Source organism: Dendrobates tinctorius, unplaced genomic scaffold (genome assembly GCF_039654945.1).
Source record: "Dendrobates tinctorius isolate UK_male_01 unplaced genomic scaffold, ASM3965494v1 ptg000120l, whole genome shotgun sequence".
Lineage (NCBI taxonomy): Eukaryota > Metazoa > Chordata > Amphibia > Anura > Dendrobatidae > Dendrobates > Dendrobates tinctorius.
In genome coordinates, this window is record NW_027361788.1 from 26,939,950 (window position 1) to 26,962,617 (window position 22,668).

The window sequence follows — 22,668 nt, forward strand, 5'->3', positions numbered from 1 at the left end:
TCTCTTCTTCCACAGCCCTGCTCTCCCGCTCTCTCCCTCCACAGCCCCGTTCTCTTCCTTCACAGCTCTGCTCTCTCCGTCCACAGCCCCGTTCTCTTCCTTCACAGTCCTGCTCTCCCGCTCTCTCCGTCCACAGCCCCATTCTCTTCCTTCACAGCCCTGCTCTCCCCGTCCACAGCCCCATTCTCTTCCTTCGCAGCCCTGCTCTCCTGCTCTGTCCACAGCCCCGTTCTCTTCCTTCACAGTCCTGCTCTCCCGCTCTCCCCATCCACAGCCCCGTTCTGTTCCTTCGCAGCCCTGCTCTCCCCGTCCACAGCCCCATTCTCTTCCTTCGCAGATGCTCTCCCGCTCTCTATGTCCACAGCCCCGTTCTCTTCCTTCACAGCCCTGCTCTCCCGCTCTCTCCCTCTACAGCCCCGCTGTCTTCCTTCTTTCACAGCCCCACTCTCCATGCAGCACACGCGGTGACACCGGGACCAGGAGAGAGAGGTGCGCAGATTGTTTGTTCAGCCGGAGCTGGGCGGAGCTAGAGCGGAGCTGCAGCGCATGTGATTGGGCGGCCTGGGGGCGTGGCCTAGCGCGGACGGCTGGAGTGGGCGAAGCTTGTCAGAGTGGGAGGAGCTAGAGCGGAGCTGCAGTCCGTGTGATTGGGCGGCCTGCAGGGGGCTGTAGTAGGCCGCTGTAGAAGCCGGGGACTAAATTTAGGCCGGGAAACTGCAGGGGAGAGGGGGGATAGCGCAGTTGGCGACGGGGAGCGCCGACTGAGTCGGGACTGGGCTGGAAGGGTGCCGGCACTATTCGGCCCCTGTCCTGAAGACTGTCTTCCTCACAGCCCCGCCCTCCATGCACTGTCCTGCTGTATCCGTCCTCAGCCCTGCTCTCCAACCGCGTCCCACTCTGCTGCTTCGTGATTGGTTGGTGTCCCACTCTGCTGCTTCGTGATTGGTTGGTGATATACACACACACATTCAGATTTATATATAGAGATTTTTGAGTAAAATGTAAATTGCTCATTCAGTCTACAAACTTCTGACATGTCTCCGAATTTCCAAGCAATAAATTTTGTATTTTTTTCTGGCAAAGAAAAATGGTCAAAATTTGAAAAAAAAAAAAAAAAAAAAAGCCCAGTGCTTTCAGACCTCGAATAATGCAAAGAAAACAAGTTCATAATCATTTAGAAACAACAATACTAAAGTTTTAACTCAGGAAGAGTTCAGAAATCAATATTTTATGGAATAACCATGATTTTTAATCACAGCTTTCATGCGTCTTGGCATGCTTGCCACCAGTGTTTCACACTGCTTCTGGTGCAAAAATGTAAGCAGTTCCTCTTTGTTTGATGGCTTGTGACTATCCATCATCCTCTTGATTACATTCCAGTACATTCCAGAGGTTTTCAATGGGGTTCAGTTCTGGAGATTGGGCTGGCCATGACAGGGTTTTGTTGAGTCTAATTTTCAGATTTGCTCAACACCTGGTCTTCAAATGGTTAGACAGAAACCTAGAGAGGCGTACAACCAGTGTCTTGCACCCAGTGTGAAATTTGGTGGAGGATCGGTGATGATCTGGAGATGCTTCAGCAAGGCTGGAATTGGACAGGTTAATCTTTGCGAAGTACATATGAATCAAGCCGCATACAAGGTTATCCTGGAGAAACAGTTGATTCCTTCTGCTCAGGCAATGTTCCCCAACTCTGAGGACTGTTTTTTTCCAGCAGGACAATGCGCCATGCCACACAGCTAGGTCGATCAGCATGTGGATAAAGGACCACCGCATCAAATCCCTGTCAGTCCAGCCCAGTCTCCAGACCTAAACGCCATTCAAAACGTCTGGAATGTAATCAAGAGGAAGATGGATAGTCACAAGCCATCAAACAAAGAAGAACTGCTTACATTATTGTACCAGGAGTGGCATAAGGTCACCCAAAAGCAATGTGACAGACTGGTGGAAAACATGCCAAGATGCATGAAAGCTGTGATTAAAAATCATGGTTATTCCACAAAATATTGATTTCTGAACTCTTCCTGAGTTAGTGGAGACTTAATATATATGTACAAGTATATCAGAGGGCAATACAGAGATCTCTCCAATGAACTGTTTGTACCAAGGACTGTGACAAGAACAAGGGGGCATTCTCTTCGTTTGGAGGAAAGACAATTTCTGCACCAGCATAGAAGAGGGTTCTTCACGGTAAGAGTAGTGAGGCTCTGGAATTCTCTTCCTGAGGAAGTGGTGATGGCCAACTCACTGAATGAATTTTAGAAAGGAATGGATGCTTTTCTTGTGAGTAACAGTATAGAAGGTTACAAATAACAGAATATTATAGGTAGATGGTTGACCCAGCTTAGGGGAAGGAATTTTTTTCCCTATGGAGAAAATTGGCTTCTACTCTGTGCGTTTTTTGCCTTCCCCAGGATCAACAATGCAGAACAGCTGCACTAAAAATAGGCTGAACTAGATGGACGTAAGGTCTTCCTTCAGCCTTCAAAACTATGTTACTATGTATGTTAAAGCATTAGTATTGTTGTTTCTAAATGATTATGACCTTGTTTTCTTAGCATTGTTTGAGGTCTGCAAGCACTGCATTTTTTGTTATCTTCACCAGTTCTCATTTTCTGAAAATAAATACAAAATTTAGTGCTTTGAAATTCGAAGACAAGTTATCAGTAGTTTATAGGATAAAGTAACAATTAACATTTTAATCAAAAATATACCTATAAAGAGAAAAAATCAGACAAATTGAAAATTTTGCAGTGGTCTCTTAATTTTTGCCAGAGTGTGTGTGTGTGTGTGTGTGTGTGTATATATATATATATATATATATATATATATATATATATATATATATATATATATATATATAGTTTTGCTCTCGCCATGTGCTGCTAGGACCTCTGCAGTGCTTCAATAGAGCATTACAGTGAAGGAGGGAGCAGATTATCTGAATATTTTGTATAGTTGCAGCCCTGATGTCTTTCTAGAGGTCCAGGATATTAGAAGGCATGGTGTCTAGATATACAGGTGTTACAATTGTATGTAATCATTCTATTTGCACAGTTTATTTTATAAGTTTACTATATTGTACAGTTTTGTCATCTACATTTCATTTTGACATGTGATATATAGCATTTATTTTCTCTTTGCATTTGGCCTATGAGTGCATGTTACAATTACATTGAATTTGCATTAATCTGACACTCCAAAAGTTACTTTTAAAAAAGTGACTTCACCCTTCGGACTGTTTGGAAATCTGTGAAATCTTTCTATTCTATAAGGGACCCTTAATTGCAATCTTCAGTTGGAAAATCATGGTGTAAAAGAGTATAAGGGCAGAGACAGACTGTCGTATAACTTGTGCAAGGATCGCATCGCAATCCTCGGACTGACTGTCTGCTATCATGACGTGAACTTGACAGCTGCATAGAAATACATCAAGCTGTCATACTCCGGTCAGGAGAGGTGACGGCCAGTCCATGCAGTGCAATTCGATCATCAACGAGTTATATGGCCGTCTGTCTCTGCCCTAAAGTGTACTGCAATAGTATGTTCTTGGCCCTGTGCCAAAAAAGTTACTGCGCACGCTGCTGCTTCCTGGGAAAACTGTAAGAAGCTTCCAGGGAATCCCAGGCTTCCAGGGAAGCGTTAGGGCTTGTGCTCCTATTGGGATATCCAGCCTATTATCAGTGCAGATTTTACTTAATCTCACCGAAACTGACCTGCGCTGCGGATGTGAAGTCAATTTCTGCTGCAGATTCTCACTGCAGATTTCAAGGGGGAAATGCACAGTATTTCTGCAATGAAACTGGCACGTTTTAGTGCAGATTTTGCTGCTGCGGATATAGCTGAAGAATTTCCAGACATGTGTACCCATATCCTTAATAGGGCATACTGGCCCAAGGTGTACTATATCCATGGTCTGAAGGGGGCTTTCTTTCTTCATCTGGATCAATGATGTGCAATATTGGTTGTGAAACCTCAGTCCAGCGTCTATTTGCTGCTTGCTTTATGTTCACTATTTACATCCAGAGCTGCAAACAGCTGATCACTGAAGTGTTGGACCCCCACCAATCAAGTATTGATGATCCATCTAAGGTACAGGTCATCATTATCTATGTAGAGTATGTCCACACAGGACGTCTAGCCTTGATTTCCGGAGCTGCACCTGGAGGTTTGAGTTCTGTAGCCTGATTACTTGATTAGATGCAGTTTCCCATTATTGCTGGTATGTATTCATAGATCCCTATGGATGAATGCACGGAAGCAAATGCAGTCTTGGCACTAAACTGATTAATCTAATTTCCTTCAAGAGTGTACTCCACCTTTCTTCTAGAGCCTGCTGACAGGACTCATGTATTACCGTCCAGAGGACCCAATTAATTACTTAGAACTGTGTCTACAAAGGGTTCGAGATTTAGGAGGCCCTGAAAAGGTGCAGTGGGATACGTTCTTGGGTCGGAATTTGCCTCCTATTACTGGAAATCAGGGGAAAAAAATCACACAGAAGTCTGGTAAGTGAAAAGTGCATTCACGCTGGTTTTGTTTTTGCTTTTTTTGTGTTATTATTTCCCATCTCAGGTAGTAATAGTGTTGCAGCATGAATTGCCAGCACCTAAGGTAAGTATTTTGTGCCCCCTAACCCATGGACCATTGGCATCCCTGCGTCCCTATAACCGGTCCAGCAATTTTTCTCCAAACTCATGTATTGTTTTATTTAAAGAAAGATTGCTGTAATTTTAGTTTTAGTCTTTTTTTCTGCTAAAATCCAGCTTAGAATTTTAAAACTGAAAAGCTATATATTTTTTTTACTTTTCATTTTATGTAATTTTTTTTAAATCTATTTTATTAACCTAACCCTAGGATCAACCATCGCCTTAACCCTAGACCCAAACCTATCCTCAATCAGCTATAGTGTATAAATTACTGCGCTATTGTAGTACCCTCAGGATTATCAATAAAGTATAGCTTGGAGAGTCTCCCTTTGTATTAAAATTTAACTTTTAATCTAATGCTTAAAAAAATGGACCAAAAACGTGACACAGAAAAAGAAAACCACATGTATAGAGTGCTCGTGCATAACAGTGCTCAGATAAAAATTGGTTTGATCTCACCAAAAGTAACAAATGCTTTTCCACAGCAGGTTCGCCTTAAACCTTTATCAGAATCAATTGTCCATGGAAGAGGGGGATAGAGGGGATATGGTTTTCCCTGTCGTGCCCATGAGGTGCTCCTGTCCTCACATGGACAGGCACCAAAGTATAACCTGCTAGGGGTTGCCCACCATCCACAAAAACGGTACTGAATCTTCCCACGCGTTTCCTCCCCAGTCTTGGGGATTCATCAGGGGAGCTGAATTAGATTAAAGCCAGTGGGAAGAATATTTCATGTCCGTCTGCATTGTAAGACCCTACAGTGGCAGGATGTCTCTAAATATCTGTGACCATCTGTGTTACTGCCTATATTTGAATCATTGGTATACCGCAGTCTATGTTTCATTTAAATCAATTCATGAAGTATAACACACCTCTGGCGTGTGACATCATCCCATCTCCGGCCCCTCCTTGTGCTCATTCTCATGTCCTCTCGTGGACTCCCAAGATGACGCAATCACCAAATCATATCATAGCTGATCCAAGTCAGTGAGGACACCACCACATGTCTTGATCAGGATATATGGGGCCTGGTTTCTTGTGTTCCACATAGTGGAAAGCAAGCATCCCGGAAGTGACTGCGCCATATTGTCTGCGTCACTTACGGTTTGGAGATAAACCAAATACCAATGGTCTTTGACATCTAGAACGGGCCACAGAAAAGGGCATGCCCATGGGCAGTATCTCAGACTTAGACGGAATTGCTCTAATGGGAGAGAATTTAAGGTGAAAGTGGATGACCTGAGACAGAGATTCATCTCTAGGGGGTATGCTGACTGGGTGCTAAGGGAGGCCTTCCACTTTGTAAGCAGACAAACAAGGGGTACACTCCTAACACCACGTGAAAGGAAAGTAGGGACTGACAAAGGGATGAGATTGGTATGTGCATTTGATAATGGGGCACCATTTGTCAAACAGATTCCCAGGAGACACTGGGATATCTTGAGGATGGATGAGGATCTCAGGGACATTGTGGGAGAGGGACCACAAATCATCTATAGAAGATGCAAGACCCTGGGTGATCGATTGGTGCGCAGCCATTTTAGTTTGCCGAGAGGAGAAACCTGGCTGCCGAAAAGACCAGACGGTCACAGATATTTAGAGACATCCTGCCACTGCAGGGTCTTACAATGCAGACGGATATGAAATATTCTTCCCCCTGGCTATAATCTAATTCAGCTCCCCTGATGAATCCCCAAGACTGGGGAGGAAACACATACAGAGATTCATTACCGTTTTTGTGGATGGTGGGCAACCACTAGCAGGTTATACTTGTAGCCTGTCCTTGTGAGGGCAGGAACTCAATAGGGGCACGACATGGACACAGAGAAATTCATATCCCCTCTATCCCTCCGTCCCCATGGGCAATTGATCCTGATAAAGGTTTAAGGCGAACCTGCTGTGGATAAGTGTCTGTTACATTTGGTGAGATCAAACCAATTTTTAGCACTGTTATGCACGACCAAACCTAACCCCAACCCTAGTTAAAATGAAAAAAGTATTATATTTATTAATGATAATGTTTTTGTTTTTTAAATTTGGGACAGCTGCCTGTCTCTCCTCTCACAAAATTACTTGTGAGAGGAGAGCTGTAGTAGAGCATAGCACAGGGCTCACCATTCAATATTGTCTTACTTGACCTGTCATCTCTTTTGCTACCTATGCAGAGCATGGCAGCCAATAAGAAACTCATCTCGACTGCTGTGCTCTACATAGGAACTGGAGTCAGTGACCAAATTGACAAAGCAGCTGCTTGGGGTTTTATTTATCTTATCAGCTGATGGGTGGGTGCAGTCTCTCCAAGAAACAAATTATTCCACCATGTTAGTCTGTCAGTGCTGCCCCTGGCCCCGCTGCTGGTCCCGCCCCCCGGTCCGATACTCACCGCCACCGGTCCGGGTTCTTCGGTGGGGGCTCTCCTCGCACCCCCATTTGCTCTGGGTCTGTCCCGCTGTCCTCTCCGGCGCGCGCCTCCTGTCCTGCTTTCCGGCAGGCGGCTTCCCGGCGCGCTCCTCCTCTGCCGTCGGCCGCACGCACTGTGCCTCTGCGCATGCGCCGGAGGCCGCTCGTCCCTGCAGCTGCTGTACCCTCTGACGTGCCCTGACCCGGAAGCCCCCTCTGACCTATCAGAGGCAGCCACCAGGTATTTCAGGCCGCCCTCCCTCAGTGGAGGCGCCTGACTATTGAGTTTAACTCTTTTTGTGTCCAGGCCCTGCTCGCTACCGCTAGCCTTGCTTGCTCCCGCTTGCTACCCCTGGTTCCCGTTGTTTTCCCATCTCTGGCTCCTGCTAACCCCTGTTTGTCCTTGCCTTTCAGCTCCTGCTCCAGCCCAGTCTCCTTCAGGCCTCCCGTCTCCCTCCACCATCCTGCACCATACTAACTCCTCCCTCCGGACTCTGGTTATCCCAGACTCCTCTCCAGGATCCCCGTTGCTCTACATTGACTGGCCATCTTCTCGAGCCGACCCCTGGTCCTGGCTGCCGTGGCGCTTTAACTCCCTGTGCCTGCTCCCTAACAGTCCCTGTATAGGGGTTGGTCCCACCTGGCGCGCTCGCGTGGGGAGGGTTCGGCGTCACGGTCCAGTGGGTCCACTCTTGCCCTCGTCACCCTCGGCGTAGCAGAGTCCATACGTGAAATTTGGCGCCCCCATAGAATTCGGCATTCAGGGAAACTGCCTCTTGCTCTCCGCCCATGCCATACCACTGCCTGGTAACATGTGAATGAGTAAGATGGTATATAGCTTGTACAGTTGATGTAATGTTCCGTTTTTTTCATTTGTATTCGTTGCTGAATGTTATTTTTTTACATCCAGAGGGACCACATATGCGCCGCTTTGAGCGACTGCCTCCGATCCAGTCCCAGTTCTCAATTGACAGTGACAGTGATATGACAGAATCTTCAGGGCTCATTCAAGAATATGACGTCTTTGACCCCAATAGGCCTCGACCTAAAATCATTTTTGTCATTGGTAAGAACTGACGCTAATTTACAGGGTTTTTACGTCTCTATGGTGCAGAAGCCTTATCAGAACTACTCACAGATATCCATTAATGGGATCCCATGATGCTTGCAATAGGTTATAGAAGGGGTTAAGAATTTCAGAAACTACTTTCATGTCCTGTTTTGGACATTTGGACATTATGGTGACAGAATTCTCAGAGGGTTGGTAAAAGGGTCATGAATCTTTAACACTTTCCTTGTGGATGGAGAGTGATTCCAATCAATGGAGCTTTTTTGAGCGTTGTATCACCGATTTGAATGTTGGAAATCTTGGAGCAGCATCAGAATTATGTGGGCAATGCTCTTTAATTGATGTTTTGCTTTTCTTTTTAATTTTTTTCTGACCTAGTTGTACTGTTTTACGTCTAATATTATAGGTGGTCCGGGCAGTGGTAAGGGGACTCAGAGCACCAAGATGGCCTCTCATTTTGGATTTAACTGTGTTTCTGTCGGAGAGATCTTACGCAACCAGCTTATCCATCATGCCAGCAGTGATCGCAAATGGGAATTGATTGCCCAGATTATCTCTAAAGGGGAACTTGCACCACCGGTATGTCAGATTTGACTTACTTTGATAAACAAAAAGATAAAAAATATGCTCCATGAATTGTCCCATTGGTTACATCACAATGTTCCATACATAAGCCCACTAACCAGGTCATGAAACCCAATGCATAAACCCACTGGCCACATCATGTCTGTCCAGGCCTAAGTTCACTAGACAGGTCTTTGATAGCCTCATCAAGTTGAGTGATGGATCAATTGCTCACGAATTCCTACATGAGAAATCGGTTGCTCATGTATTCCTACATGAGCTGTTGGTTGCTCATGTATTCCTACATGAGTTATCGGCTGTTCATGAGTTCCTACATGAGTTATCGGCTGTTCATGAGTTCCTACATGAGGTATCAGCTGATGATGAGTTCCTACATGAGGTATCGGCTGTTCATGAGTTCCTATAAGAAGTGTCGGCTGTTCATGAGTTCCTACAAGAGTTGTCGGCTGTTCACGAGTTCCTACATGAGGCGTCGGGTGTTCACGAGTTCCTAAATGAGATATCGGCTGTTCATGAGTTCCTACATGAGATATCGGTTGCTCACGAGTTCCTACATGAGATATCGGTTGCTCACGAGTTCCTACATGAGATATCGGTTGCTCACGAGTTCCTACATGAGATATCGGTTGCTCATGTATGCCTACATGAGATAACGGTTGCTCATGTATTTCTACATGAGATATCGGTTGCTCATGAGTTCCTACATGAGAAATCTGTTGCTCATGAGTTCCTACAGGAGGTATCGGTTGCTCATGAACACCTCTTTGTCCATCTCCTGATAGTCTCCAGATATGGTTGGCTAAATATGCTTCTATATTTTTTTTTCACCTATGGGTTGATGTCACCATTCTTTATCCACCATGCATGGTTTGAGGACATGGTCTATTCTTGCTCATTAGCTCGGGCTGAGATATATCATTATATACACCTCTGGTGTTTTTAATTGCTGTACTCTATTTGTTTTTAATAAAGTTAAAAAAATGTTGCTGTGCAGTCCTCCTTTTGCATATACTTTTTGTTTTCTATAGCTGTGTGGTAGGGGGCCGGATTGGGAGGTGGTCCACTGCTTACCACGGCCAGACGATGCAAAGACGAGACGGAGGCAGAATTTAGTTGTAACAGATCCGGGTTTATTTGCCGTCATTCTGACGACCTTAGCCATGCACCGCAGTTCCTTTACAGCTCTCCGTTTCCAGGCCCGGGTACCTTTCACCTTTCCTTTAGTCGTGATGACATCCCTCGCGGATCTTTCGCTGGGGCTGTCCTAGACCAATCTACCGCCAGCGCTTCACCTGCACAAGGCCGTCGTCCAATCGGTACCCCCGGGGCCTCGTCTGTCCTGCGGTACGTCTTGTCAGGGCCACCCCCCTGACTGTCTTCTCCTGTCAGTCCCCTGGTCGAGCTCTTCACCGTTCTCAGTCTTCTGTTCTGAGTCTTCCTCTGCTGAGCTCCTCCCGGGACTAACCTAACCTCTGGAACCCCAACCAGTCATTTATCCCCTCTCTCACTGGGAATTTCCCTTCTGGGTTCCTATCTCCCCGCCCCCATGACTAAGCAGTTTCTATAGCCGTAAGCTGATGTTAAGTCCTGAACTACGCTTCCCCCTGCCATCTTGTGGTCAAATTTCTATACTGCACTCCCTTTTCTGTCTTTCCCTGCTGTTAGCTTTCTGTCATTGCCAATCTCCGTCTGTAGTGCACAAATCGTCCCCTCCTACTTCCAGTCAAGTCTGTCCGTCAAGTCACCTTCCCCACAGCTGCTTTAATAACATTAAAATAACATTAGTGCATTTATCAGGTAAATAAAGAGGTGTTGTCTACATGAGATAAACTCTGTTGCAGTGAAACTGTCTCTAGATTTGCAGCCAGCGTCATACCATTAGTGATGAGCAAACGTGCTGGGATAAGGTGTTATCTGAGCATGCTTATGTGCTATCTGAGTGACATTGGCGTGCTCGAATAATATGTTTGCGTCCCCGCGGCTGTTCGACAGCCACAGCACGTGCAGGAATTGAATAAGAAACAGACAATCCATGCATGTGTTGTGGCTGTCGAACAGACGCGAGACATGCAGCCGCAGGCACTCAAACATATTTTTGACCACCGCCGACGACACTCGGTTAGTACACAAGCATGCTCAGATAACACCTTATCCAAGCATGCTCGCTCATTACTACTGTAGTTACTATACAACTGGGGCAGTCTCAGAATTGAAAGTTATCTCATATCTGTAGGATTCCCAATGAACCTGAGAATTCTGCAGAGCCCTACATACTCGACTGCTGCTCCATCCATTGTCTCCTGGAAATGGCCAAAAGTGTACTTAGGTTACCCTGGCAGTCCCAAAATAGGATTTCTGGGGGTCTCATGAGTCACACTGATGTCCTGTGAAAATCTGGAAATACACCATTAAGAGTTTCAAACTTGCACAGGTCAAAACATTCATTGGTTAATAAAAGAACTTGTGAATTAGTCTGCGAGCATGCACAAGGGGCACTACCCTCAGCTTCAACTACGCAGGGAGCATGTGGCCACCACTGCCGGCCTCATCTCCTGGACTTTTGTCAATAATGTAGAAAACCTTTTACTACTGAATGCTGAAACAACTGGTTTTGACAAAAAGGGAGTTTAGACCCCAGCTGCATTACAATATCATGGTGGCCCCAAACTTAGTGATAGGTTCCCTTTAAATGAGATACATTAACTGTATGCAGCTAGTCCTGTTAAATTAATGTAAGATTGACATAATGGTGGAGCAACTGATCGCGATGACAACAAAGAGACTGAGCGGCTTTTACGCCTCTTTGCTGCATTGTTATGGAAATGCCTGGTTCTTTTCCTGATGTCATAACTCAGCAGCACGAAAACAAAAGGTAAAGACATCATATGGCTTTGTGGAACGGTAATGGGACCTAGGCACGCCAGGGTGCAGGGCTTCCCAAAAATGGCATCTTCTGGTCCTAGCTCCGCCAAGTTCTCCTTCTTATGGGTGTAAGGGACACGGTTATCAAACACCCTCTGCAAAATCCTCTATAAAAGCTACTGGATTAGATATGAGTGAAGGTGGAAAGCTGAAAATTAGAGAATCTCTAAACATGGTCTGTGGTGCCTATAACTAGGAACAAAACCAGCGCGCATCAAGTGTCCGTTCCAATAAATATGATCCAATTTCACCATGCTGCTGTAAAATCCGGCCGCTAGCTTGTGGTCGCGGGCATTAATTTATCCATACTGATAAAGCTAATTCTATCAAATAATACAGTTATGGGTTATATACTGTACTTGAATTGTGTCATTTTCCAGCCTGCAAAGTGGATAAAATTATATATATATATATATATATATATATATATATATATATATATATATATATAAAAATCTTTTGGTATATTTTTTTTACGCAGTTGTATTATTTACCCCTCCAAAAATTATCCTTTTGAAAGTGGTACATTCCTGTTTCTAAATGCACTTTCCTCACCATCTAAAAGCCACTCAAGGGGCCCTCTGCCCTATGTAATGCCAGTCTAACAGCTGAGCTTTAATGAATGCTTAATGCTGGGTTTCTTAAGTAGTGCTGCAGAACAAGCAGAGAAAGAGGCTATACTCCCCCTGGTGGCACGTAGGCATCATTACAGCTAAGTGCTGAAGTCATTGCAAAAGATAAAAAAAAGATTGCGCTCCATTTAGTATAATCCATCACCAGATATATAGCTTTAATGCAGAACATCTATTACTAGAAGTAGGCTAGCAAAACAGGTAATAAATGCACCCTCATCCTAAAACCCCCCAAAAAATCTAAACTGTATATTAACGGTTTTTTGAGAAGGAGAATATAAGTATTACATCTCAGCCTTATTCACTTCAATGGATTTGAGCTGCAATACCAGGCACAAGCTGTGGACAGGTATGGCAGTGTTGCTGAAAGAAGGCAGTCATGCTTTTCCAGTCCTAGACAAGCTCTAAGTAACAGGTGAGCAAAGGAAAACTGCACAATAAGCTCGCCTCCATGGCACATTATTTGGAAGAGGGGCCATGCGAGTATTGTGCACGTATTTTCCAATGGCCGTCATAGTTGGGACTGCACAGCAAGAAAGCTGATTCTCTTCATCACTAACGATTGGAAAAAAAAAAACCCTTCAAATGTAATTTATATCTTCAAAGTAATGGGGTTTTCCACTTTGGAGACATTTTTTTTGTAATTAAATACATGCATTTTGGGCTTAAAGTCCTTTAAAAATGTTATACCTTTTTAATCCTACAGTCTCTGGTTTGCATTGTCTATTGCTGGCTGCAAAATGAGTTCACTGAGAATCTGTCAGTGAGCTCATTCTGCCTGGAGAGTTGGTAACTCTTTTATTTGTCTCTTTTTTTCTGAGCTCCTCTCAGCTGGTTTATGACCACAGACCGCGTCAATGCTGAATATCTGTGAAAAAAAATGCTCGATTCATTAGGACTGGCATGGTGTAGGCCAGTGTGAATGGACGGGACCGCTGGAATTTAGATGCTCATTAAGAGGTGCTCATCATTTAATGAATTAGGCGCACCTCACAACAGTCCTCTGGCGAAATTTATGCCACTAAAATGATGAATTATATGGGCATCCAAGCTTTGCCCACTTTGGCGTAAAAATGTAAAAAAGTTTCAATTTGTGCAAAAAATGGTCTAGATATTTTGCCTTTTTTGTTATTTAGGAAACCACAATCGAAGAGCTGAAACAGCAATTTATCAACCACCGGGACTCCACCGGCTTTGTAGTTGATGGGTTTCCCCGGGACATTGGCCAGGCATTCACCTTCGAGGAGCAGGTGCGGGTTTGTAATACAGAACATAATGTGTGATTGTCACAGATATTACTATTGGATCTGTGTTGTCTGCAGATTGGCACCCCAGACCTGGTGATCTTCTTGGCGTGTTCAAGCCTACGTTTGCGGCAGAGATTGGAAAGACGTTCAGCACAACAAGGACGACCAGACGATAATACACATGCCATTGACCGAAGGTTGGAGACCTTCAAACAGAACCTTCCATTGATTGTCAAATATTACCAAGACAAAGGGCTCATAGCCAGAGTGAGTGTCCACACTGATCCGGCACTGCTACATTATAACCGGGTATTCCCATCATTGTTGCATATCACATTAGGGACCTCCATTGGTCCAGAGAATGAAGAGACTCAAGCACTAATTCACAAGAAGTGAGTCATGCTGCAGTTTCCCTGCACAGTGAGAAGACATTATGGGCCGTTCATTCCCAGGATCAGTGGGGGTCCTGGAGTTTGTGCCCTTCCCCAATCTCAAAGTGATGGCATATCCAAAAGATTTCAACAGCAACAGTGATCTGGCAATACAGCTGAGCCAAAGTCTGCCCAAGCAATAAGACCTGGCCGCAAATTTTTAAATGCTCATCAATTCTCTCCCCATAGTGGAATCAGGCATTCTAGTGTTAGGCGTCGGGTTTCTGCATCTGCTCTGCAGGAATCCAGACCCTTACATTCTGCGGTCTCCTACTGTTTATCTACAGCAGAGGAGATTGCTCTGCAGCAAATCTCTCCAGAGACTATCTCTCGGTCCTCCTACTGGGCATGCTCACGAGACGATCTCCCATTGGAGATCGGGAGTCATGTGCCCAGGTCCTGCTCCAGATCATATTGTTCCATTGTGGAGACCTGGAAGCTTTCGGAAGGTCCCGGCTATAAAAAGCGCACATAGCCGTTCCGCCATGTGCTAGTATAGTTTCTAGTTGCTACTGTGTGAATGATGATGGATGTATGAACCTGCGAATGACTCATTAAGATCCCCTCCCTCTGATATTACAAATGTGTACAGGGACTTAGAGTCAGCGCCAGCGCGTGGCAAGCCTCGAGCCACTACACCATCATCCACAGTGCTAGCGTCCGACATTGCGCATTCCTCCTTGCTTTTTCGACTAGCGGCAGTGTCCTACGCCGCGCTGCAGTTGCAGCCCTCTTTGGTGTCCGCAGTAGCGACGCCGCACGCACGGTAGGTCTAGACGGACGCAGCTCCTCTGCCTTGGGTCCTGCTCCTGTGACCAGATACCGTGTGTGCAGTTTCCTGAGACCTGTGACACTAACAGGCTCAGCTTTTTGTGTTTACCTCTGCTGACATCTCTGTGAGCAGAGATTGCTTAGCGCACCTGGGTGACTTACAACCCGCGTGCGCATTTCCGCCATATTGCTCGTCTGTCACTACTTAGCAGCAGTTATATCACTTCTGCACGGTGCACCCCGAGCGGCGAACGCACTTTATTATTTATTTTATTTAGTGCGTTCTGCCGTTCCTAACATATAGTTTATGGAGGAGTTTGGCTAACAGGGATTGAAAAATTTACTTAAAAAAAATGTGCTTAAATATTTTTTAGAGATGTTTTTACACTTTTTTATATTCAGGGAGTTTTCTCTTCTTTAATTGATCCAGTAATCGAAATTTTTAGCATTTCTTTAAGCCGAAATGCTCCAAGATTTGACGCTTTGCTTCTTTTTCCACGTGGATAAACAAAGCAAGGAAGTCTATTGAGAGCTTTTTTCAGGTAGATTTTGCAGGAGAATCCATTCCGAAAGCTTGTGAAAAAAGCAAAACAGACGGCACCCGATTTTCACAGACCTATAGTCTTGTATGGGTGATTTTGATCCGTAATAAAAATGGACTTGTCTCCGTGATCTTTGCTGGTAAAACAACACAGTTGTTTGAACGGCCACATAGACTATACAGCTGGTTCATGTCCTAGCTGTGAAAAACCCAGAATCATGAAGAACAGATGTCAGAATGAGGCCTGAATAACATGGCTCCTGCCCAATTCTTCCCACAGTTTGATGCAGACAGAGAGGAGGACTGCATATTCGAGGACATCTGCTGTGCCGTGCAGGGTCTTCTCTTCCCTGACGGTTTGGGGGTGGAAGGTGCGTATGATACAGAAGTCACATTTGTCATTACCAACCTTTTTCCTTCTTCCATATGTGTCCATTTGCTTTCATTTCTTATTTTCCTACTTTCTTCCCTGTGCTGTAGGATTCAGCCCACAGAATTTCCGTGCCTCATTTTCTGATGAGTCTGTGCAACCCAAAGAAGGGGAATGTAAAGAGCAGGTAACCACGGCAGATAAGAAATGACTGTACACAGTATAGTATCCGTTAGGTATTTCTATCTCAGCCATTCTTATATATCTTCATACGGAGGCCATAGGTAGTCGGGATTATTGAAACATGAGCACTGCTGCCAATCAGCGATTGGCTGCAGTGTTCATGTGACCCAACAATGTCATGCGAGTTCTGGGATGCTCTGGCGCCAACCATTTGCTGGAATAGCACCTTTGATGTTATATTATTTATTATACTGGGGAATATAATATTTAAAGGGGTTGTACACTACTAGGACAACCCCTTCTCACTAAGAATGGTTACCCCATTAAAATAAAAAAATAACTATACTCTCCTCTCAAAGCTGTGCCATTCCACTGGTGTCGGCACTAGCGTTCCTGGGACTCACGAGTTGGCCACTCACCCCTTCTTGATTACTTATATGTCTGAACGTGGCGACTGTGACACCAGCGCCTGATTGGGCACAGTGCTTACATGGCATAACAACCTCATGTGAACCCCAGGAATGTGAGTGCCTACATGGTTGAAATGGTGAGTATAGGCTTTTTTTTAATTTTATCTGGGGCAAGCAAACATTCAGATTGAGAAGGAGTTTTTCTAGTAGTGGACAACCCCTTTAAGAGGGGGCTGCCGGAGTTGTGAAAAAACCTTTAAGTCGTTCTGGGTTGGTTGCACCAATTCCAACTTATTGGATTGAACCTGTTGGTTGCCTATTTTCATGACTGTAAATTGTAAATGGTATAAAAGGGACAAGCTCCATTGAAAAAGGAAGTGGTGATACCTAGTTATCAATATATTGAAACATTTCCATAAGAACTAACAGAACTGCACTATGCGGAGATAAAAAAACAACAACTGCATTTACTAAAATAATGTGTCCTCTTTAAGAGAAGAATTGTGATTTTAAGGATCATTTAAAGAAATGATAGATTTTATTGTATCCTTTATGGTTCTGTCTATTGAACAGTGATACTTAGATACAATGTGTCATAAGAAAACCATATTCCTTTACATTTATTTTCTGGATTTGACATGATCTTTTGATACACATTATGTCTGGATGCGACCCTGTTAATGACCTTGTCCTTGAGCATTCACTTAAATGTGTGAAGAAAATGAAGGCATCTTGAGTGTAGAGAGCAGTGAAGAGGCGTCTCTGCATTACACCCAGGGAATGAATCATTGCAGCCCGGCAGGGTCATGTCAGCATAGTGATAAATCATTTTTTCATTGGCATAGAATAACTTTCAACATTCGGGAGCAATGAATCACTAGTACAGGTCATGCTTCAATATTGGATGTATATCCATGTGAAGTCTGGCATTAGTGGAGGTAGGGGTTAATTATCTGGCAGAGAAAGTAATTAGCCTACTAATAAAAAATGTAAACCTAAGAAGCAGAGGCATATCTAGGGGCAGGGCTTTTTTTGTAAAAAAATATTTGCCGGTACGCAATATTTGCCCCCGACCTCCTCTGTGCAGCCCCCGACCTCCTCTATGCAGCCCCCGACCTCCTCTATGCAGCCCCCGACCTCCTTCATACTCACCCTGCTGTGCCGTCACTGAACGTCCCTGAATCCTCCATTGACCAGCGCTGACAGCTTCTTCCTGCCTTCAGCGGTCACATGGTAACGCTCATTAAGCTCACGAATATGCTTCCACGCCGATGGACGTCCATGTTCATGAGTTTAATGAGCGGTACCATGTGACCGCTGAAGGCAGGAAGAAGCTGTCAGCGCTGGGACAAGGAGGATGCAGGGGACGTTCAGGGAGGCACGGAAGGGATGAGTATGACTTCCCAGCCACCGGCTCCTGCCGCCGCTCCCCCTCCTCCACTGAAGCACCTTCAGATTTCCGGTACGCCGTACTGTCGCGTACCGGCGCAAAAAAGCACTGTGTAGGGGTTCAGTACAGGAGGGGCAAAACATGGCTGAGTGGACCCCAACCCAGGTAGCACATGTTTTCAACTATGCGACCTACTGTCGCTTGGACTTTAATATAATGCTCCTCATTCTCCTCCGCTCGCTGGCAGAGCAGGGGAGAATGACAGCCGACTTCAGCACTTGCCGCCGGGGAACAGTGCTTACTGTAGCACTTCTTCCCCGATGCCGATGATGTGTGACACGCAACGTCACCACACGTACCGGAGACACGGACGTGTGGAAGAGGCCTTAAAAAGTATTAATGCCTATTGTGCCCCCTGAATAAGTAAAAATACCTAGTGTGCCCCATTAATGAATAATAATGCCCAAAGTGTCCTCAAAATCCACAATAATGTCTGGTTTGCCCCGTTATTCAGTAACTAGATGGTGGCCCGATTCTAACGCATTGGGTATTCTAGTCTCTCTCACTCTCTCTCTCTCCCCGCGCCGCAGATCTCCCAACGGAGGTGTGCGTCATTCCAATTCGCTGATTGGACGCGGCCAGCCGGACATATATACTATGCGTGCTGTGCTATAAACTATGCGGGCTGTGCCTTATACTATGCGGGCTGTGTTATATACTATGCGGGCTGTGTTATATACTATGCGGGCTGTGCTATATACACTCTGCGGGCTGTGCTATATACACTCTGCGGGCTGTGCTATATACACTCTGCGGGCTGTGCTATATACACTCTGCGGGCTGTGCTATATACACTCTGCGGGCTGTGCTATATACACTCTGCGGGCTGTGCTATATACTATGTGGGCTGTACTATATACTATGAGGACCGTGTTATATACTATTCCGGGCTGTGTTATATGCTATATAGGCTGTGCTATATACTATGAGTGCTGTTATGAATGGGTCACCGAGGAGGATAACAGGACCAGGCCAAGCCACAGAAAGCCAGAGAGGTTGGAAACTAAGCGGATTACAGACCCCTGATCCTATCCACACAACTAGCAGTAGCCGTGGAGCGTACCTACGATGCCCTAGATGCCTCGGCACATCCAGAGAACTAACTCAACCTAAAGCAAGAAAGGTGAAATCTAAACTGCCCCGGAGCAGACCTAAAGGAATAGACAGCCCCCAAACATATATTGTCGGTGAGTCAAGATGAAAACACATACGCAGGCAGAAAAATAGACTGAGCAAATGATGGGGCCCAAACTGACTAGACAGGACCGGAAAGGACAGACACTGTCTGCAATCACGCAAAAAACCCTGAAAAATCCAACACGTCTGATGCACAAAAAACACTGAAGTTACATGACTTCACCCCCACTATATCAGCACTCTGGTATATACTTAAAGCAAAGCAAAAAGAGACCAATATAACAGGGGACAAAACAAACTGACACAAGCAGTAACATATGGGCGGTGATCCAGCACAGCCCCAGCAGGAGCAAGCTGACCCGCACAAAGCAGAGATAGACAAAACCTGTCAAATGCAAAAAGATTAGCAAATGAGCCACTTAGCTGAACCATGCAGGAACAGAGCAGGAGACATAAGACCTCAGAAGGCACAGGAAGAAAATCACCAGCAGGGATTGAAGGAAGTCAGCTGTCTTAAATACACCAGTCAGAAACCCCAGATTTTCATCATTATCAGGTGGCAAGCCTCTGTCAATCTGACCAGCTCCACTACCTCCAGTAAACACCAGAGGGATCCCAGAAAGAGAACTCGCAACACCTCTGTCAATCTGACCAGCTCCACTACCTTCAGTAACCACCAGAGGGATCCCAGAAAGAGAATTCACAACAGCGTGCTGTGCTTAATACTATGCGGGCTGTGCTATATACTATGCGGGCTGTGGTATATACTGTGTGGGCTGTGCTATATACTATGCGGGCTGTGCTATATACTGTGTGGGCTGTGCTATATACTATGAGGCTGTGTTATATACTATGAGGGCTGTGTTATATACTATGCGTGCTGTGTTATATACTATGCGGGCTGTGCTATATATTATGCGGACTGTGTTATATACTATGCGGGCTGTGTTATATACTATTGGGGGGTATATTATATTCTATGGGGGATGCTGTGTTATGTACTTTGGGGGGTATATTATATTCTATGGGGAAGACTGTGTTATATACTATGTGGCTGTGTTATATACTATTGTGGGGTATATTATATTCTATGGGGGAGACTGTGTTCTATACTATTATGGGGTATATTATATTCTATGGAGGAGGCTGTGTTATATACTATGGGGGGTTTATTATATTCTATGGGGAGGCTGTGTTATATACTATGGGGGGTACATTATATTCCATGGGGGAGGCTATGTTATATACTATAGGGGTTACATTATATTCTATGGGGGGCTACATTATATACTATGAGGAGCTGGGCTGTATTATATTCTATGGGGGCTACATTATATTCTGTGGGGGGCTGTATTATATTTTATGAGGGAGGACTGCATCATACTCTTTGATGGGGCTACATTATATTCTATGGGAGGTGGGCTGTGTTATATTCTATTCGGGGCTACATTATATTATATGGGGGGGCTGTATTATATTATATTCTATGAGGGGTGATGGCATCTGAGGGGGCTATATTATACTATATGAGGGGGGCTGCATTATATTCTATGGGGGTTACATTATACTCTGGGGTGGCTGCATTATACTCTGGGGTGGCTGCATTATGCTCTATGGGGTAGCTGCATTATACTATATGTGGGTTGCATTATACGCTATCGAGGACTATGGGGAATACATTATACTATATGAAGAACTATTGGGTGCATTATACTATGGGAAGTGAATTGTACTACATGGATGACTATGGCAGTGCATTGTACTATATGGAGCACTATGAGGAGTGTATATACTATGTGGAGGACTGAGCAGTGCATTTTAATATATGGAGGACTATAGGAAGTGTATAATATTATATGGAGGACTGAGGAGTGTATTATACTTAATGTAGGACTATGGGGCATATTATATTATATGGAGGACTATGGAATGTGCATTTTATAATATGGAGGGCTGTGGTGCACATTATAATATATGGAGGACTATGAGGTGTATTATACTAAACAAGCAAAATTCTGCCTATTCATCGAGTGTTTGGATTGTTTATGCCGGAACAAAAATCATTATTCTCAGCAGCACATCGCTGGTGTAAACTGTTGATATGCTGCTAACAACATGATACTGTATAGGGACAGATTGATCCATTAGTGATCATTCTGTCCCCATCATTCTTTGGAGGAAAAAGGCCGGGAAACAAGCGTTGAAAGATTTCAATATTATCGATCACACTCATTTAGCGGCCTGAACTCAGCGCATATAAATACAACCAAAATACTTCTGTGTGATGAGCAATATGTTAGCATTTGGGGCCCTATTTTAAACTTTGCCTAGGGCTCCATTTTGCGTGTGATAGAGTTAAATCCTTTGTTAATGCACTATCGGTGTCAAGTGGACACTGATCCATTAGAAAGTGGCACACAATACTTTTAAGGAGTTGTTCCCAAGAAAAAAGGGGCAAATAAAGTCTAAAAATGAATTAAAACCATATACTTGCCTACCTTCCCTCAGCTACTCCTCTCCTGCTTCTTCCAGTTGGAATGAGTATGTCTGATGTAATTGAGGCGCCCCTGAGGCTCAGTTGCCACAGAGGTACTGCACCTTCTCCTAAGGTGTAGTGCCCCACCACCTAGGCAAGTTGGGAACTCCTTTCCACACTCCAACACCTGCATCCCACACACAGGATAGTTCAGCAATGGACCAGATTGCGGCTCCATGCTTAGAGGGTAGCAGAGCACCTTTCGTGGGTCCTTGCTTCGTAACACGAGATGTGCTGGGAGGTGGGTGGAGTTAGATATAAAAGAGTGGGAAAGTTTAGAATTACAGTGCAGTCTGGAGGGTCAGTCAGTCAGGAGAGACTGAGGACGGATCCCTGGAAGAAGGGATGAGGAAGGAGTGCTGCAGCTGCCTCAGTGACCTGAGCCAGCTGGCACGGGAAAGGAACAGAAGGAGAAAGACGTAGAACTGTAACCTAAGCTTCCATAAGAGAGAGAAGGAACAGCGTGGAACGAAGGAGTAGGAGAACAGAGAGGAGTTGTGGGTGGGAAGAGGAACCCTGCCTATAGGTTTTCAGCGCAAGGCCCGGTCCCGGTCCCCGAGGTTGTATGGACATTTATGGTTCTGCAGCAGACAGCGGTGGAGTAGTTGGCTGTAAATGCACTACTCCCATCCAAGACTTGGGGCACAACAGCATCTGTATAGAGAGCCGGGACTCAGGATAAAGGGAGTCCCCGAAGTAGGCTACAGCTGTCTGCCGTACAAGGAGAGTTGTTAGGAACATCTGACAGGAGGAACTTCAGAGTACCACGGTACGGGAGCTCTTCACACTACAAGGCGCAATAGAGGAGTCGTTCAGGAGAGGTACATGTTGGCGAGGTGTTGGAGAGGAGAATCCTGACTTGCCCGGGAGGTTGATTGAGTCTCTACCCTGGAGGACATGGCACGGAGGCAGGCACCAGTGTGTACCACGAACTGTGAGTAAAGCCTTGGAACTACAAGCCCTGGTGTCCTCCATTCATTTGTGCGCCAGCACCGTCAGCACTGCTACATCTGGGTACCAACATTCCTCACACTGCCTGCGCCTATACACTGCCCTGGGGTTACAGCTTCACCTGTGGGGAGCTACACCATCTATGCTGCAACACACCATCAGCCCCAGAGGATCTGCACGCAGCGTTGGCTTAACATCTTGCTTGCCAAACACCACAGGTGGCGTTACGAATTATCACATAAACTATATCTCAAACCCTGTTGTGAGTTCATTCTCTGGTTCACCAGTTGTGAGTTCTCCTTCCAGACTCCCTCTGGTGGTAACAGGAGGTAGTGAGGCTGATTTGATCAGTGGAGATCTGCCACCTGAGAATGAGGATGACGA

The 22,668-nt window shown here is 45.1% G+C and overlaps 1 protein-coding gene across 1 annotated transcript in view; it reads left to right on the forward strand.

Annotated features, from left to right (window-relative positions):
- The window catches only part of AK1 (adenylate kinase 1), a 128,793-nt gene that overhangs the window by 8,200 nt on the left and 97,925 nt on the right, over positions 1 to 22,668 (forward strand). The window contains exons 2-8 of the mRNA XM_073540941.1: positions 4,331 to 4,508; positions 7,960 to 8,115; positions 8,525 to 8,697; positions 13,394 to 13,507; positions 13,580 to 13,771; positions 15,528 to 15,618; positions 15,728 to 15,804. Of these exons, the coding sequence (XP_073397042.1) occupies positions 4,331 to 4,508; positions 7,960 to 8,115; positions 8,525 to 8,697; positions 13,394 to 13,507; positions 13,580 to 13,771; positions 15,528 to 15,618; positions 15,728 to 15,804 (981 nt within the window). The remainder of the gene's footprint in view (positions 1 to 4,330; positions 4,509 to 7,959; positions 8,116 to 8,524; positions 8,698 to 13,393; positions 13,508 to 13,579; positions 13,772 to 15,527; positions 15,619 to 15,727; positions 15,805 to 22,668) is intronic.